The sequence below is a fragment of the Scyliorhinus torazame genome, chromosome 1 (assembly GCF_047496885.1).
Source record: "Scyliorhinus torazame isolate Kashiwa2021f chromosome 1, sScyTor2.1, whole genome shotgun sequence".
NCBI classification, from domain to species: Eukaryota; Metazoa; Chordata; class Chondrichthyes; order Carcharhiniformes; family Scyliorhinidae; genus Scyliorhinus; species Scyliorhinus torazame.
In genome coordinates this window covers 365,741,429-365,755,254 of record NC_092707.1, presented here as the reverse complement: position 1 = coordinate 365,755,254, position 13,826 = coordinate 365,741,429, and the positions used below count along the sequence as shown (strand labels likewise).

At 44.4% G+C, this 13,826-nt stretch overlaps 1 protein-coding gene across 4 annotated transcripts in view; it reads left to right on the top strand.

The window, feature by feature from the left end:
- The window catches only part of fbxo11b (F-box protein 11b), a 215,976-nt gene that overhangs the window by 77,732 nt on the left and 124,418 nt on the right, over window positions 1-13,826 (top strand). For 3 of the 4 annotated variants that reach the window (XR_011948202.1, XM_072511187.1, XM_072511178.1), the window contains exon 3: window positions 3,884-3,965. Coding sequence is in view for 2 of the 4 variants with exons in the window: in XM_072511187.1 (XP_072367288.1) it covers window positions 3,884-3,965 (82 nt within the window). In the remaining 2 variants the exon portion in view is untranslated. Of the gene's footprint in view, window positions 1-3,883; window positions 3,966-13,826 lie in introns of those variants that run through there. The other variant, XM_072511198.1, reaches the window with a different exon arrangement.

Sequence of the window (13,826 nt, the reverse complement as noted above, 5' to 3'; positions counted from 1 at the left end):
TCTATTGTACAGTTTTTATTGTACAGATTTTATCATAAATCGGCCTCGGGGCAATAACTGAGATAGAATTCTTCAGTTTATGATGATATAGGACCACAGGATTAGACTATTTAAACTCTTGAGTCTGTTCTGTGAGATCATGGCTTATCTGTGATGTAGCTCTATCTATAACTGCCTTTGCTACATAACTCTTTTATCGCCTTTGGTTAACCAAAATCGATCAGTTTCAGATTTAAAGTTAACAAGTGACCCTGCATCAATTGCCTTTAATAAGCGTTCCAAAAATTCTACCATCTTTTGTATGTAGAAGCGTTTCCTTTATACATCTTTTTCCTCGGATGGTGATGTCTAGCACGAGGGGACATACCTTTAAATTGAGGGGAGATAGATATAAGACAGATGTCAGAGGTAGGTTCTTTACTCAGAGAGTAGTAAGGGCGTGGAATGCCCTGCCTGCAACAGTAGTGGACTCGCCAACACTAAGGACATTCAAATGGTCATTGGATAGACATATGGACAATAAGGGAATAGTGTAGATGGGCTTTAGAGTGGTTTCACAGGTCGGCGCAACATCGAGGGCCGAAGGGCCTGTACTGCGCTGTAATGTTCTATGTTCTTCGGACCTTTCTACAAGTGTTCTTATTTCTCACAACCTCAGCCCTTCTGCTTGTATTTTTCTTGACAGCTTTTTGTATCTATCCTACTGCTCTAAGTCGCAACACTAATCATCTCCATCTGCACTATAGCAAGGGACTGGACTCGATCTAAACTTTGTACTGGAGATAACCACAGCTATAAGTGATCACCGACTCATCGGCTAATTGCTGAAATAACAGATCCTCCGATTTAAATCTCTGAGCAGTATCAATGAGCGGTAACACTTCATTTATTAAACCAGGTTAATGTGAGTACAGTGTGAGGAAAGTGGTCGCACAGTGAGCTTTGTCTTTGTAAATAGTTTAAGGGATGATTGGATTGGATTGGATTTGTTTATTGTCACGTGTACCAAGGTACAGTGAAAAGTATTTTTCTGCGAGCAGCTCAACAGATCATTAAGTACATGGGAAGAAAAGAAAATACATAATAGGGCAACACAAGATATGCAATGTAACTACATAAAAGCACTGGCATCGGATGAAGCATACAGGGTGTCATGTTAATGAGGTCAGTCCATAAGAGGGTCATTGAGGAGCCTGGTGACAGTGGGGAAGAAGCTGTTTTTGAGTCTGTTCGTGCGTGTTCTCAGACTTCTGTATCTCCTGCCCGATGGAAGAAGTTGGAAGAGTGAGTAAGCCGGGTGGGAGGGATGTTTGATTATGCTGCCCGCTTTCCCCAGGCAGCGGGAGGTGTAGATGGAGTCAATGGATGGGAGGCAGGTTTGTGTGATGGACTGGGCGGTCGGTGTTCACGACTCTCTGAAGTTTTTTGAGGTCCTGGGCCGAGCAGTTGCCATACCAGGCTGTGATGCAGCCCGATAGGATGATAGTGCAGACTGAAGCTGCATATGTAACGTTTTGACATTTCTCTGCATCCTTTTAGTGAGTTGGTTAATTTGAAGGTGTTCACGACAAATTTAGTAGATTTTCTACCTTTTATGTAAATTGATACTTAGTGTTTGCTGTTAGAGTGAAGTTTTCAATATGTTCAACAGGCATCATCTGGTCATCTTCACTTTTCAATTGCAAATTTCTTTGAAAATGTATTTACATAATGGAACAAGTAAGGATAAATATTTGATTGCTGTCAGACATGATTTATTGAAAGATAAAACTGTTCCAATTCCAATTTGGTTAATTGTCAATAAAATCCTGATATAAATCTAGATCTAAAAAGTGGGTGTGCCAAATCTGGTTAGCATCAGCATTGCACTAATCAAACGTCTTGTTGCTCTTTGCTTCTTAAATTTCATATGCTTCAGATATGATGTGAAGGTTTTAATCTTTGTGAAGTAGTGAGGTGAGCCAAACTATTGTCAGGATGGAAATGTTACTGTAGAGGTCACTTCATGCTGTCTCTGTAGAGCAGACATACTGATGTGCCATCAGTTAGACCAGTGTTTTTCAAACTTTTTCCCCGGGGTCCATTTTTACCAACAGGCCAGCCTTGGCGGCCCACACATCTTCGCGGCCATTTTGAAGGCCGCTTGCAGTCGGCGTGATTAAAAGCCGGTTGCTGCGGCTGTTGTGCGCAGATTTACGCGATCGGGTGCACCGCGACGGACAGCTGTGCGACCCTACTGACACCCGCTTGCAACCCACCTGTGGGTCGCGCCCCCGAGTTTGTCAATGCCTGAGTTAGACCAGTGGTTCACTAACGTATCTGGTTGAAGGACCGTCTTATAAATAGATTAGTAATCATGAACCGCCCCCATTGAAGTTGAGAATACACAAATACTCATTGAGACAACCGGTAAATTAATAAAACAATTTTATTTACAGATATCAGTGAGATGGATGGAGATCACATCAGTTATTAGCAAGTTGCGAGCATTTAAGGAGTGAGGAGGTAGTAGTGGGTGTGATGGGCAAGTTACTGTTTCGCTGAGATTATCAGCAGTATGGTACACAGAGCTCACTTAACTAGAACCCGAATAAGTCGATTCTTCCCGGAGGTGGAGGACAAATGCCAAGGAGGCCTGGCCAACCACGTCACATTTGTCGGGTTCTGGACAGCTGGCTTTGAGACATTGTCAAAGGTGGTGGGGATGAGGGGTGGAGCCTTGCCCGAGAATGGCTGTCTTCGGGGTATCAGAACAGCCAGATCTCTTGATGGGGAGGAGTGCCGCTGCCCTTGCCTTTTCCTCCCTAATTGCAAAGGAGAAACCTGCTCAGCTGGTGATCACCATCCAAAGCTGCAGACTGGCTGTTCGACCTGTCGGAATTTCTCCAGTTGGAGAAAATTAAATTCGCCCTCTTGGAGTTAGAAGTAGGCTTCCACAAAATGTGGGAGCCATTCAGCCAGTTGTTCCAAGACTTGTTTGCAGCTAATAGCAAGTAAGCCAGAGGGAGTTGAAAGCCAAGGACGAAAACAAACGCAAATGAACGGGGGAGGGGGAGGGTTCAAAGAAGCATGGGGCCCGACCATGCTCAGAAAATAATTAAATACACGCCGTCACATCAACCAAACAGGAAGAAGATATAAGATCTGAAGAGGGAAGTGGGCACCTAGACGACTAGATTGGGAGGGGGGTCAGGAAGAAAAGGTGGAGAGAGGATGGTTGGTGACCCGGCTAGAAGTAAGCATCCACTGGAAAACACAAAACAAGAAGTTGCAACCATTGTAAATAACGAAAAACAACCAGTGTAAATAACAAAAGACAACCTATATGTATATTGTGTTTGATTACTACCGTTGTTCTGTGTATTTAAAAAAAAAAAAAAGATCAGTAAAGCACTGGACTATGAACCCGATGCTAATGACTGGTACGTTCTTCATCCAATCGCCATGCAATTTCTTTGGATGTCCCATATCTGTTTATTTTGCGGACCCCTTGAAAGTCTCTGCAGACCCCAGTTTTAGAATCACTTGAGTTACGTATCTCCTTTTGCAAGTTACTGCAAGGATTAGTGATATCCCGTTACCAAGTTGAGTGGAGTTTGTGTCTTTTTCCTTTCTCATACAAACTCTCAAAACTCTTGACATCATGGAAAAAGTTGAAAGTTAATAACACCAAAACATCCTCCAGTATCTGCTAGCTCTTCCATCCACAAAAGCTAACGCAGCATGGAGAATTTGATAGGTAAAAATGGTGGGAGAACAGGTTGACTGTAAAATAACACCGCATACTATTCTCACTTCTCGGAGTAGAAAATGTATTTAATTTGGAAATTGTCTTTGGGTTTTTTGTTGCAAACTAAGTTATTGCTTTTTTGCTGTCTCCTAGGGTGCTTCCACTTCAACTTCAGAAAATGTTGGTCATAGAGCTAAGCGGGCAAGGGTGTCTGGAAAGTTACAAGACCTTCCAGGTAAGCAAATTTGGTATTGTGAGCAAATACGTATTTTTAGATTTGACAAAATAATTTTTTTAATTTGCATGGTTCCTTTAATTTCACAGAATCTTTACAGTGCAGAAGGAGGAAGCCATTCAGCCCATTGAGTCTACTACACTTGCTCTCTGAAAGATCCCACTCCCCTGCCTTATAGCCATAACCGTGCACATTCTTTCTTTTCAGATAGCAATCGAATTCCCTTTTGAATAACTCGATCGCACTAGCTTCCAACACCTTCCCAGGAAGTACATTCCAGACTCCAACCACCCTCTGGGTGAAAATATTTTTCCTCCCATCACTTCTACTCCTTTTGCCCATTAATGAATCTGTGCCCTCTTGTTCTTGATGTACCTTTGAGAGTCATGTTAGCCCTTTTTCCCATTCATGGACTGAGTTTTTATGTGACCACGAAGTTAATTTGACCCTTTGGTCTGCAGAAACTAGAGGGAAGGAAAAAGCATAATAAAACTTTGAATGCGTGGTATTGTTCGAGGTCATCTAGATTCTGAAGGATTCAATTGCTAAACTATGCTGATTACTGTTGATGCTGGAGTGGTACTATGGTTATTTGGTTTTGTCTCTTGGCCAGAATTGGGAGCAATTAAGGGGGAAAATCAGCATTGTTGTCCAGCTATCATTGCTGGACAGTTGCAGGAAGACTGGGTTGATTTGCGTGATGTTGCTTGACATCTCCTTTCTTCTGCCTTAATCAAATAGGACATAGTGGCTCAAAATCCAAGCAATTCTAAAAGTCAAAGATAAGAAAAAGTAGGCTGATTCAAATTGTTACTTTTGAGGGTTGTCACATTGGCAATGGAATTGTAGTGCCTGTTAGAGCAGTTAGGGTAGAAAGTTGGAATGGCTATCTAATTTAATATTTATGAATTTTTGGGTGGGCAGCACGGTGACGCAGTGGGTTAGCCCTGCAGCCACACGGTGCTGAGGTCCCAGGTTCGATCCCGGCTCTGGGTCACTGTCCGTGTGGAGTTTGCACTATCTCGCCGTGTTTGCATCGGTTTCGCTCCCACAACCCAAAGATGTGCAGGCTAGGTGGATTGGACACACTAAATTGCCCCTTAATTGGGAAAAAATGAATTGGGTACTCTACATTTTTTTTTAAAATTTTATAAATGAATTTTTGTGTAATAGTTTTTCAACAGAGGTCAGGTTTACAAAGTCGATTAAATTGAAGAGCCTACCAATATTAAATTATTCCAATGTCAGTACATTCTATAAAGTTGTGTAAAAAGTAGTGTTTTGGTGTGCTCCCAGATCATCAGGTCAATGCCATGAAGTGGCCTCCTTCAATTTTCCCCAAACTGATGTTACATCTAACTGTGAAGGAAGGGTCAAGTTTACAAGTCACCTGAAATTCATACCAGCGAATTGAAAATTTAGCTGTTGAGCAAGCATTTGCTCCAGTTAGCCCAGCACACTGATTATGAAAGCTTTTGTGCTGACTGTGTCATAGAATCCGTACAGTGCAGAATGAGGCCATTCAACTCATTGGATGAGACTCCAAAGGAGCATCCTATCTAGGCTTACACCCCCCCCCCTTCCTGCAACCCCAACCAACCTGCACATTGTTGGACACTTAAGGGGCAATTTTGCATGGTCAATCCACCTAACCCACACATCTTTTGGGCTGTGGAAGGAAACCAGAGAACCCGGAGGAAACCCAAGTAAACACTGGGAGAACTTGCAAACTCCACACAGACAGACACCCAAGGCGGGAATTGAATCCCCAGGTCCGTGGTGCTGTGAGGCAGTAGTGCTAACCACTGTGCCGCCAGACTCTGGTCTGAGAATGCTGTTGCTTATGCAGAGACTTGCCTAATGAATGAGGTTCTCCCCAGCCTTTTTCCTCTTCAGTATGTAATCAATTAGAAATGATTGAACTGATGAGACCCTTCACTCTTATACCACTGATTTCACTGCAAAAATGCTCGATAAAGTTGCACTGGGCTTTTGACAGTCTATAAGCTCGTAATTACTGCTGAACATTACAGGAGTAAGTTTATATTTGTTGAACCCCAAATTTGTCCATTATAAGAAATTACGAACATCCATATGAACAAACGTATATACCAACAAGGAGCAGGGGGAGGCCTTTCCAACCCCTTGAGCCTGTTCGCCATTTAATAAGATCATGGCTGATCTGATAGTAACCTCAAATCTGCATCCCTGCAGTAACCTCAAATCTGCATCCCTGCGATAACCTATCACTGCCTTGCTTACAAATAATCTGTCCACCTCTCTGCCTTTAAAAGTATTCAAAGACTCTGGCTTCCACCTTTTCCGGAAGAGATTCCAAATACTCGCGATCTTCACAAAATGTTGCCTCATCTCCATTTTAAATGGGTGACCTCTTATTTTTAAGCAATGACCCCTAGTTCTAGTTTCTCCCACAAGAGGAAGCATCCTCTCTCCATCCACCCTGTCAAGAACCCCTCAGGATCTTATTTGTTCCAATTGATTCACCTCTTACTCTTTTCTTTAAAAAAAAATTTTATTCTCCTCTTTCACATTTTCTCCCACATTTACATCCATCAACAATAATCAGCAAGATATGTCAGTCCCCATAATAACAACGATCCCATCTACCCACCAACCCCCGAACCTCAACCTGCATGTTTACATAAACAAATGGCAAAAAAGAATCCGGGATTACCCGTAGTCACCCTTGATCTTACACAGCACCCCCCCCCCCCCCCCCCCAACCGCAGGTCTCCAGCTCCTCCTGTCCACTGCCTCTTGTAAAGCTCCTCCTCCCAACCTCGGTTCCTTCCCCCCCCCCGGCTAGACCACTCGGACCCTGTTCTGCCAGGCTTCGATGGCCGCAGCCCCTCCCCCCACCTCACTCCCGTTCACTGGCCAGCTTAAACCGGCCAGCGTGGAGGCCCCCGCCCGGGTCCCTTTCCCACTTGCCCGGCCCTAGGAAAGCCCAAAGATCCCCTTTTAGCACACAAACCCCGCATGTCCACCTACACCCCAAAGAACTCTCATTTCGAGTGAAAGTCCCGTCCCTTCCCTTGTCCAAATATATACCACATTGGCTCCTTTAATCTCTACACCTGCGCGCAGTGATACAAAAAAGAAGAAAATACAGTCATGAGGTTACATCGGCACATGGCCATTCCTCAATTTGTCAGTTCTGCCACAGTCCTTCTGCTTTCGCAAACTCCTCCGCTGCTTCCGCCGTTCCAAAATAAAAGTCCCTGAGCTTGTAAGTCACCCTCGGCTTCGCTGGATATACAATGCCGCACCACACCTTGCTAATGTACAGTGCCCTCTTCACCCGGTTGAAGGCAGCCCGCCTCCTTGCTAGCTCCACCGTAAAGTCCTGGTATACACGTATACCAGCTCCAGCCCACTGCACCACCCGCTTCTGTTTGGCCCAGCTCAGGACCTTCTCCTTCACCCTGTACCTACGGAAGCACAGAGTCACTGCCCTTGGCGGCTCACTCGCCTTTGGTATAGGCCTCCACGACCGATGAGCCCGATCCAGTTCATATCGGGAGGGATCCTCCCCCTCCCCCAATAATTTTGCCAGCATCGCGGCAAAATACTTAGTCGGCTTCGGTCCTTCAACTCCTTCGGGCAGCCCCACAATTCTCAAATTCTGTCGCCTGGATCTGTTTTCCAGGTCTTCCATTTTTCCTCGCAGATCCTTGTTCGTGTCCATCACCTTCCGCATCTCTTTCCCCATCGAGGCAAGTTGATCACCGTGCTGCAATAACGTCTCCTCCACTTCCTTCAGCGTCCCCTTGCTCTCGCACCTCCGCCACTGCGCTCGCCACCTCCGTCCTCACCGGGGAAACCGCCTCCACCAGCACACTCAAAACCTCCCTCATCTCCTTCCTCACCGTCTCCATGCATTTCGCAATCTGCGCCAACTGCTTTTCAAATTCCGCAGCCATCACCTTGGTTATTTCTTCAGCCGTAAGCAGTGCGGCCTTCCCTGGTGCTCCAGCCTCCATTTTTCCTGGTGACCCCGTGGTGACCTTTCCACTCCCCGACGGACCTCCGGCTGTTTTTTTCCCCGGCCGTTTTCTTGCTCACCCTCGACATTTTTCTTTGTTCCTTTTTTCCTCCTGTGTCTTCACTGTGCCTCCTCCGTGCCTTCTCCCTTCTTCTGCCGCCTCCGCGGACCCTGGGACCGGGCTTAAAGCCCCAAAGATGCCGTTGCCGACCGGGAGCCCTCCATTGTGTGGCCGCCTCCCGCCCGCCGTCACCGGAAGTCCACCTCTTACTCTTCTAAACTACAGCGAATATGTGCCTAGCCTGTCCAACCTTCCTTCACAAGGTAACCCACGCATTTCAGGTTTTCATCTGGTAAACCTTCCCTAAACTCTTCCAACGCATTTACATTCTTCCTTAAAAAGGTGACCAGTAATGGTAAAGTTGCCATAGTCCCAGATGGCCATAGGCTACTTTCACCTTTGGGGAGAGCCTACAGGTGGGTGGTGATTTAACCTGAGGATCACCACACCTCAGGCAACGTGCAAGGTTGAGAAGGCAGGCCTTTATGAATAATCTACTGTACACAGTATACCAGATGCGGTCTCTGAAGTGCCCTGTACAACTGAAGCATAACCTCCCTTTTCCCCTTGCATTCCCCTTGCAATAAATTATAACATTAGCTTTCCTAATTAATTGCTGTACCTGCATTCTGGCCTTCTGTGAATGCAGTAGGACATCCAAATCCATGCACCTCAGAGCTCTGAGAAACCCTCTCACCGTTTGGATAATCTTTTTTATTCTTCCTGCCAAAATGGACACTTTCACATTTTCCCACATTATACTCTATTTGCCAGTTCTTTGCCCACTTGCTTAACCTCTCTCTGTTTATAGCTCCTTATGTGCTCTTACATAGAACATAGAACATAGAAAATACAGCACAGAACAGGCCCTTCGGCCCACGATGTTGTGCCGAACCGTTGTCCTAGATTAATCATAGATTATCATTGAATTTACAGTGCAGAAGGAGGCCATTCGGCCCTTTGAGTCTGCACCAGCTCTTGGAAAGAGCACCCTACCCAAACTCAACACCTCCACCCAACACCAAGGGCAATTTGGACACTAAGGGCAATTTATCATTAGCCAATTCACCTAACCCGCACATCTTTGGACTGTGGGAGGAAACCGGAGCACCCGGAGGAAACCCACGCAGACACTGGGAGGACGTGCAGACTCTGCACAGACAATGACCCAAGCCGGAATCGAACCTGGGACCATGGATCTGTGAAGCAATTGTGCTATCCACAATGCTACCGTGCTGCCCTTAAGAACAAATAAATCTACACTATATCATTTTCCCGTAATCCATGTACCTATCCAACAGCTGCTTGAAGGTCCCTAATGTTTCCGACTCAACTACTTCCACAGGCAGTGCATTCCATGCCCCCACTACTCTCTGGGTAAAGAACCTACCTCTGATATCCCTCCTATATCTTCCACCTTTCACCTTAAATTTATGTCCCCTTGTAATGGTGTGTTCCACCTGGGGAAAAAGTCTCTGACTGTCTACTCTATCTATTCCCCTGATCATCTTATAAACCTCTATCAAGTCGCCCCTCATCCTTCTCCGCTCTAATGAGAAAAGGCCTAGCACCCTCAACCTTTCCTCGTAAGACCTACTCTCCATTCCAGGCAACATCCTGGTAAATCTTCTTTGCACCTTTTCCAGAGCTTCCACATCCTTCCTAAAATGAGGCGACCAGAACTGTACACAGTACTCCAAATGTGGCCTTACCAAAGTTTTGTACAGCTGCATCATCACCTCACGGCTCTTAAATTCAATCCCTCTGTTAATGAACGCGAGCACACCATAGGCCTTCTTCACAGCTCTATCCACTTGAGTGGCAACTTTCAAAGATGTATGAACATAGACCCCAAGGTCTCTCTGCTCCTCCACAATGCCAAGAACTCTACCGTTAACCCTGTATTCCGCATTCATATTTGTCCTTCCAAAATGGACAACCTCACACTCTTCAGGGTTAAACTCCATCTGCCACTTCTCAGCCCAGCTCTGCATCCTATCTATGTCTCTTTGCAGCCGACAACAGCCCTCCTTACTATCCACAACTCCACCAATCTTCGTATCGTCTGCAAATTTACTGACCCACCCTTCAACTCCCTCATCCAAGTCATTAATGAAAATCACAAACAGCAGAGGACCCAGAACTGATCCCTGCGGTACACCACTGGTAACTGGGATCCAAGCTGAATATTTGCCATCCACCACCACTCTCTGACTTCTATCGGTTAGCCAGTTCGTTATCCAACTGGCCAAATTTCCCACTATCCCATGCCTCCTTACTTTGTGCAGAAGCCTACCATGGGGAACTTTATCAAATGCCTTACTAAAATCCATGTACACTACATCCACTGCTTTACCTTCATCCACATGCTTGGTCACCTCCTCAAAGAATTCAATAAGATTTGTAAGGCAAGACCTACCCCTCACAAATCCGTGCTGACTATCCCTAATCAAGCAGTGTCTTTCCAGATGCTCAGAAATCCTATCCTTCAATACCCTTTCCATTACTTTGCCTACCACCGAAGTAAGTCTAACTGGCCTGTAATTCCCAGGGTTATCCCAACTTACTTTCCCTACTTTGTGTCATCAGCAAATTTGGCAGCCACACCTTCAATACTGTCATTCAAGTCATTCATATAAATTGTAAACAGTTGAGTCCCTAGCACTGATCCCTGTAGTATGCCACTGGTTACATCTTGCCATCCTGGGAAAAGAAACATTTCCGACTCTCTGCTTCATGTTAGCCAACCTAAGATGGGCTTTTATTTTCCACAATAAATGTTGATGTGGCGCTTTGTCAAATGCCTTCTGAAATTCGAAGAACAGTAAATCCACCTCTCTCTCTTCTCTTCACCCCCCCCCCCCCCCCTCTCTATCCACAGCATATGTTACTTCCTCAAAGAACTCCAATAAGTTGGCTAAACATGATTTCCCTTTCACAAAATCATGTTGACTCTGCCTGGCTCTGAGAGCTTATCCAAGTGCGCTGCTATAACTTCTTTAATAATAGGGTCTTAACATTTGGCCACAACAGATGTTAAGCTAACTGGCTTGTAATTTCTCACTTTCTGTCTCCCTTTTTTGAATAATGGAGTTACATTTGCCATCTTCCAATATAGTGGGGCCTTCCCATATCTAGAGAGTTTTGGAAAATTAAAACCAATGTATCAACTATCCCATTAGACATTTTTAAGATTCTGGGATAAAGTCCATCAAGTCCTGGGCTCTTGTCCACTTGCATCTCTTAACAATTTACTCAATGCCACTTCTCTGACTATAATTTTCCTCCCTCCCTTCCATTTCCTGCTTTATAACTGCTCCTGGGGTGTCACTTGCATGATCTCTCGTGAAAATTTATGCAAAATACAGATTTAATTTTCTTTTAATGTTGGATACTTTAACTTTTATCTTAATCCTCATGTCTTAATTATTTACAAAATTAACTATAAAATTAAAGATTATAAATGAAAACCGGCGCGGCCTCGGAGAATCGCGCCCCCGGTGTGGTCTTAACTATACACAACTTTTTTTGCAAACAGTTGCTCCAGAATTACACCAGTATTTTATTAGTGCTATTAATGGTCATATCAACTTGTGTGTGTTCCCAGATCTCTTTGCTCTTCTGTCATTTAGTTTCTTACCTTTTCAAGGAATGAGTAGTTTTCTTACCCTACCAGACTGAACAACCACCTATTTTACCATATTGAATCTCATTTCCCACTTATTCACTAATTTTGGAAGTCTTTTGTCTCCATACTTGGTGCATCTCTCCAGTAATATTTGCTGGCTTCTTTGCCCCTACTTGGTTTAAGAAGTTTATCTTTTTTTAATCTGGATAGATTGCCTGTTGCTTCTGAAGTTCGCACTGTTCTTGCCATGCTCTCGGCTGTGCTTATCACCTCCATTATTTTGGTGAACTTGCCTCCTTTCTAGATGCTGGAAGGATATTGGAGGGCGTTACTTTACATCCTTGATCATTGTTTTTTGAACCTTAAGATGTGATTTTTTAAATGCCATTGTATTACTTGTCTCTACATTTCAGAGAATCATAGAATGCCTACAGTGCAGAAGGAGGCCATTCACCCCGTCGAGTCTGCACCGACCCTTGGAAAGAGCACCCTACCTAGGCCCACACCGCCACCCTATTCCCATAACCCAGTAACTCCACCTAACCGTTGGACACTAAGGGGCAATTTAGCATGGCCAATCCACCAAACCAGCACATCTTTGGACTTCGACCTAAACTCCCAACCCTTAATATCCTGCTAACTTTCCTTAATATATGCTTCTCTAGCTCCAGAAGACAGCTCACCATCCCAAAAGTATTTTGCTTATGGTGCATGTTAGCTGTCAATATTCCTGAGAAAGATTTGGCTTGACTATTCTTTCTCTGTGACCAGCAAAATATGTCTTTATCCAAGGTTTCCTTTTTGATTTTCCTTTGTATTCTGCGATATAGGCCAGTGCCTGGTATCTGTTTGCTAGTCTATCTCCTGGGTAGCTCTGCCTAATTACTGCATTTTTATTTTTTCAACCGTTAATCCATCCTGTGCCCATTTCTGCGGCTGCTTTTAGCAGTTCTTCCTTTATTGTGACAACACTACTCCCAGTGGTACTGGTCTCCATCTAAAACCTGGCAGCATTAATTCACGCGGACTGATTGGGTGTTGGGTGGGGTTACTGGGTTATGGGGATAGGGTGGAGGTGTGGACTTTGGGTGGGGTGCTCTTTCCAAGAGCCGGTGCAGACACGATGGGCCGAATGGCCTCCTTCTGCACTGTAAATTCTATGATAATCTATGATGCTTGCGTGACCATAATTCATTGGTAAAATCTAATTCATTCCCTCAGCTATGTAAACCCTGGTAGGTTCCTTCAACTATGAACGCCATGATTTCATTAAAATTTCAATTTAATAGTCAATTTTAGCATCTCTTTAGTCATCTTGTGTATCTGTTTCATGTTCCACAGCAAACTCTCATTGTGGTCTTCGGGGCGGGGGGGGTGGTTTGTTTGAGCACTTCTTATGATTGGGAACGCCGCGGCCGATGGCCCTGCCAACACCCATCCTGAGTTTGAAAATGACTGCATTAGATGGTTCTTGTTGGAGTTACTGTGCCTTTACATTCACTTCTGCCAGTATTTGGCTTTGGAATCTTGATGGCTCAATCTTTGCTTAATTTCTCCCAAATTTGAAAGGATTGATTGGAGGACTTCTTGCCACAGGTGGACATAGTGCTAGGGTGTAATTCTGTCATCTCGATCTCTTGACAGAAAAGATACCCACTTGAAAAGGAACTGGGTTGAGTTAAGGAGGGTGATGCAACAAAATTGTATAACTATTGATTAAAACTATAAACCAAACAGGTTAGCCATGGAACTCTGAAGATGTATTTTACCGTTGCCAAATGGAAGTACTGTTTTACTGATTGCACTTGGCCAACATTACATTTTCTATCAATGCTTGTGCTGGAACTGAAAAATAGTGATCGAAAATCAGCCAAACTGTTACCCCCATTCACTACTGTAAAATGCGAAACTACAAGCTGCAGCAGTTCTTGGCATAAATTGGCATGAACTAGTCACGTCTTATAATTGGGACCGTAACTTTGTGCACAGATATTACTGAGATCCTCCCAGGAGCTCTGATTCTAAATTGGATCCATGTGAACCATTTGTGGTGAACTAATGAGTAACTATGGGTTGAGTATTTTCAATTGCTTTGGGCTTTTGCCAAGATACTATTATGTATTTGGAATGTATGGTCAGAATCCCCTGCATTTGCTTTAGTTCGAA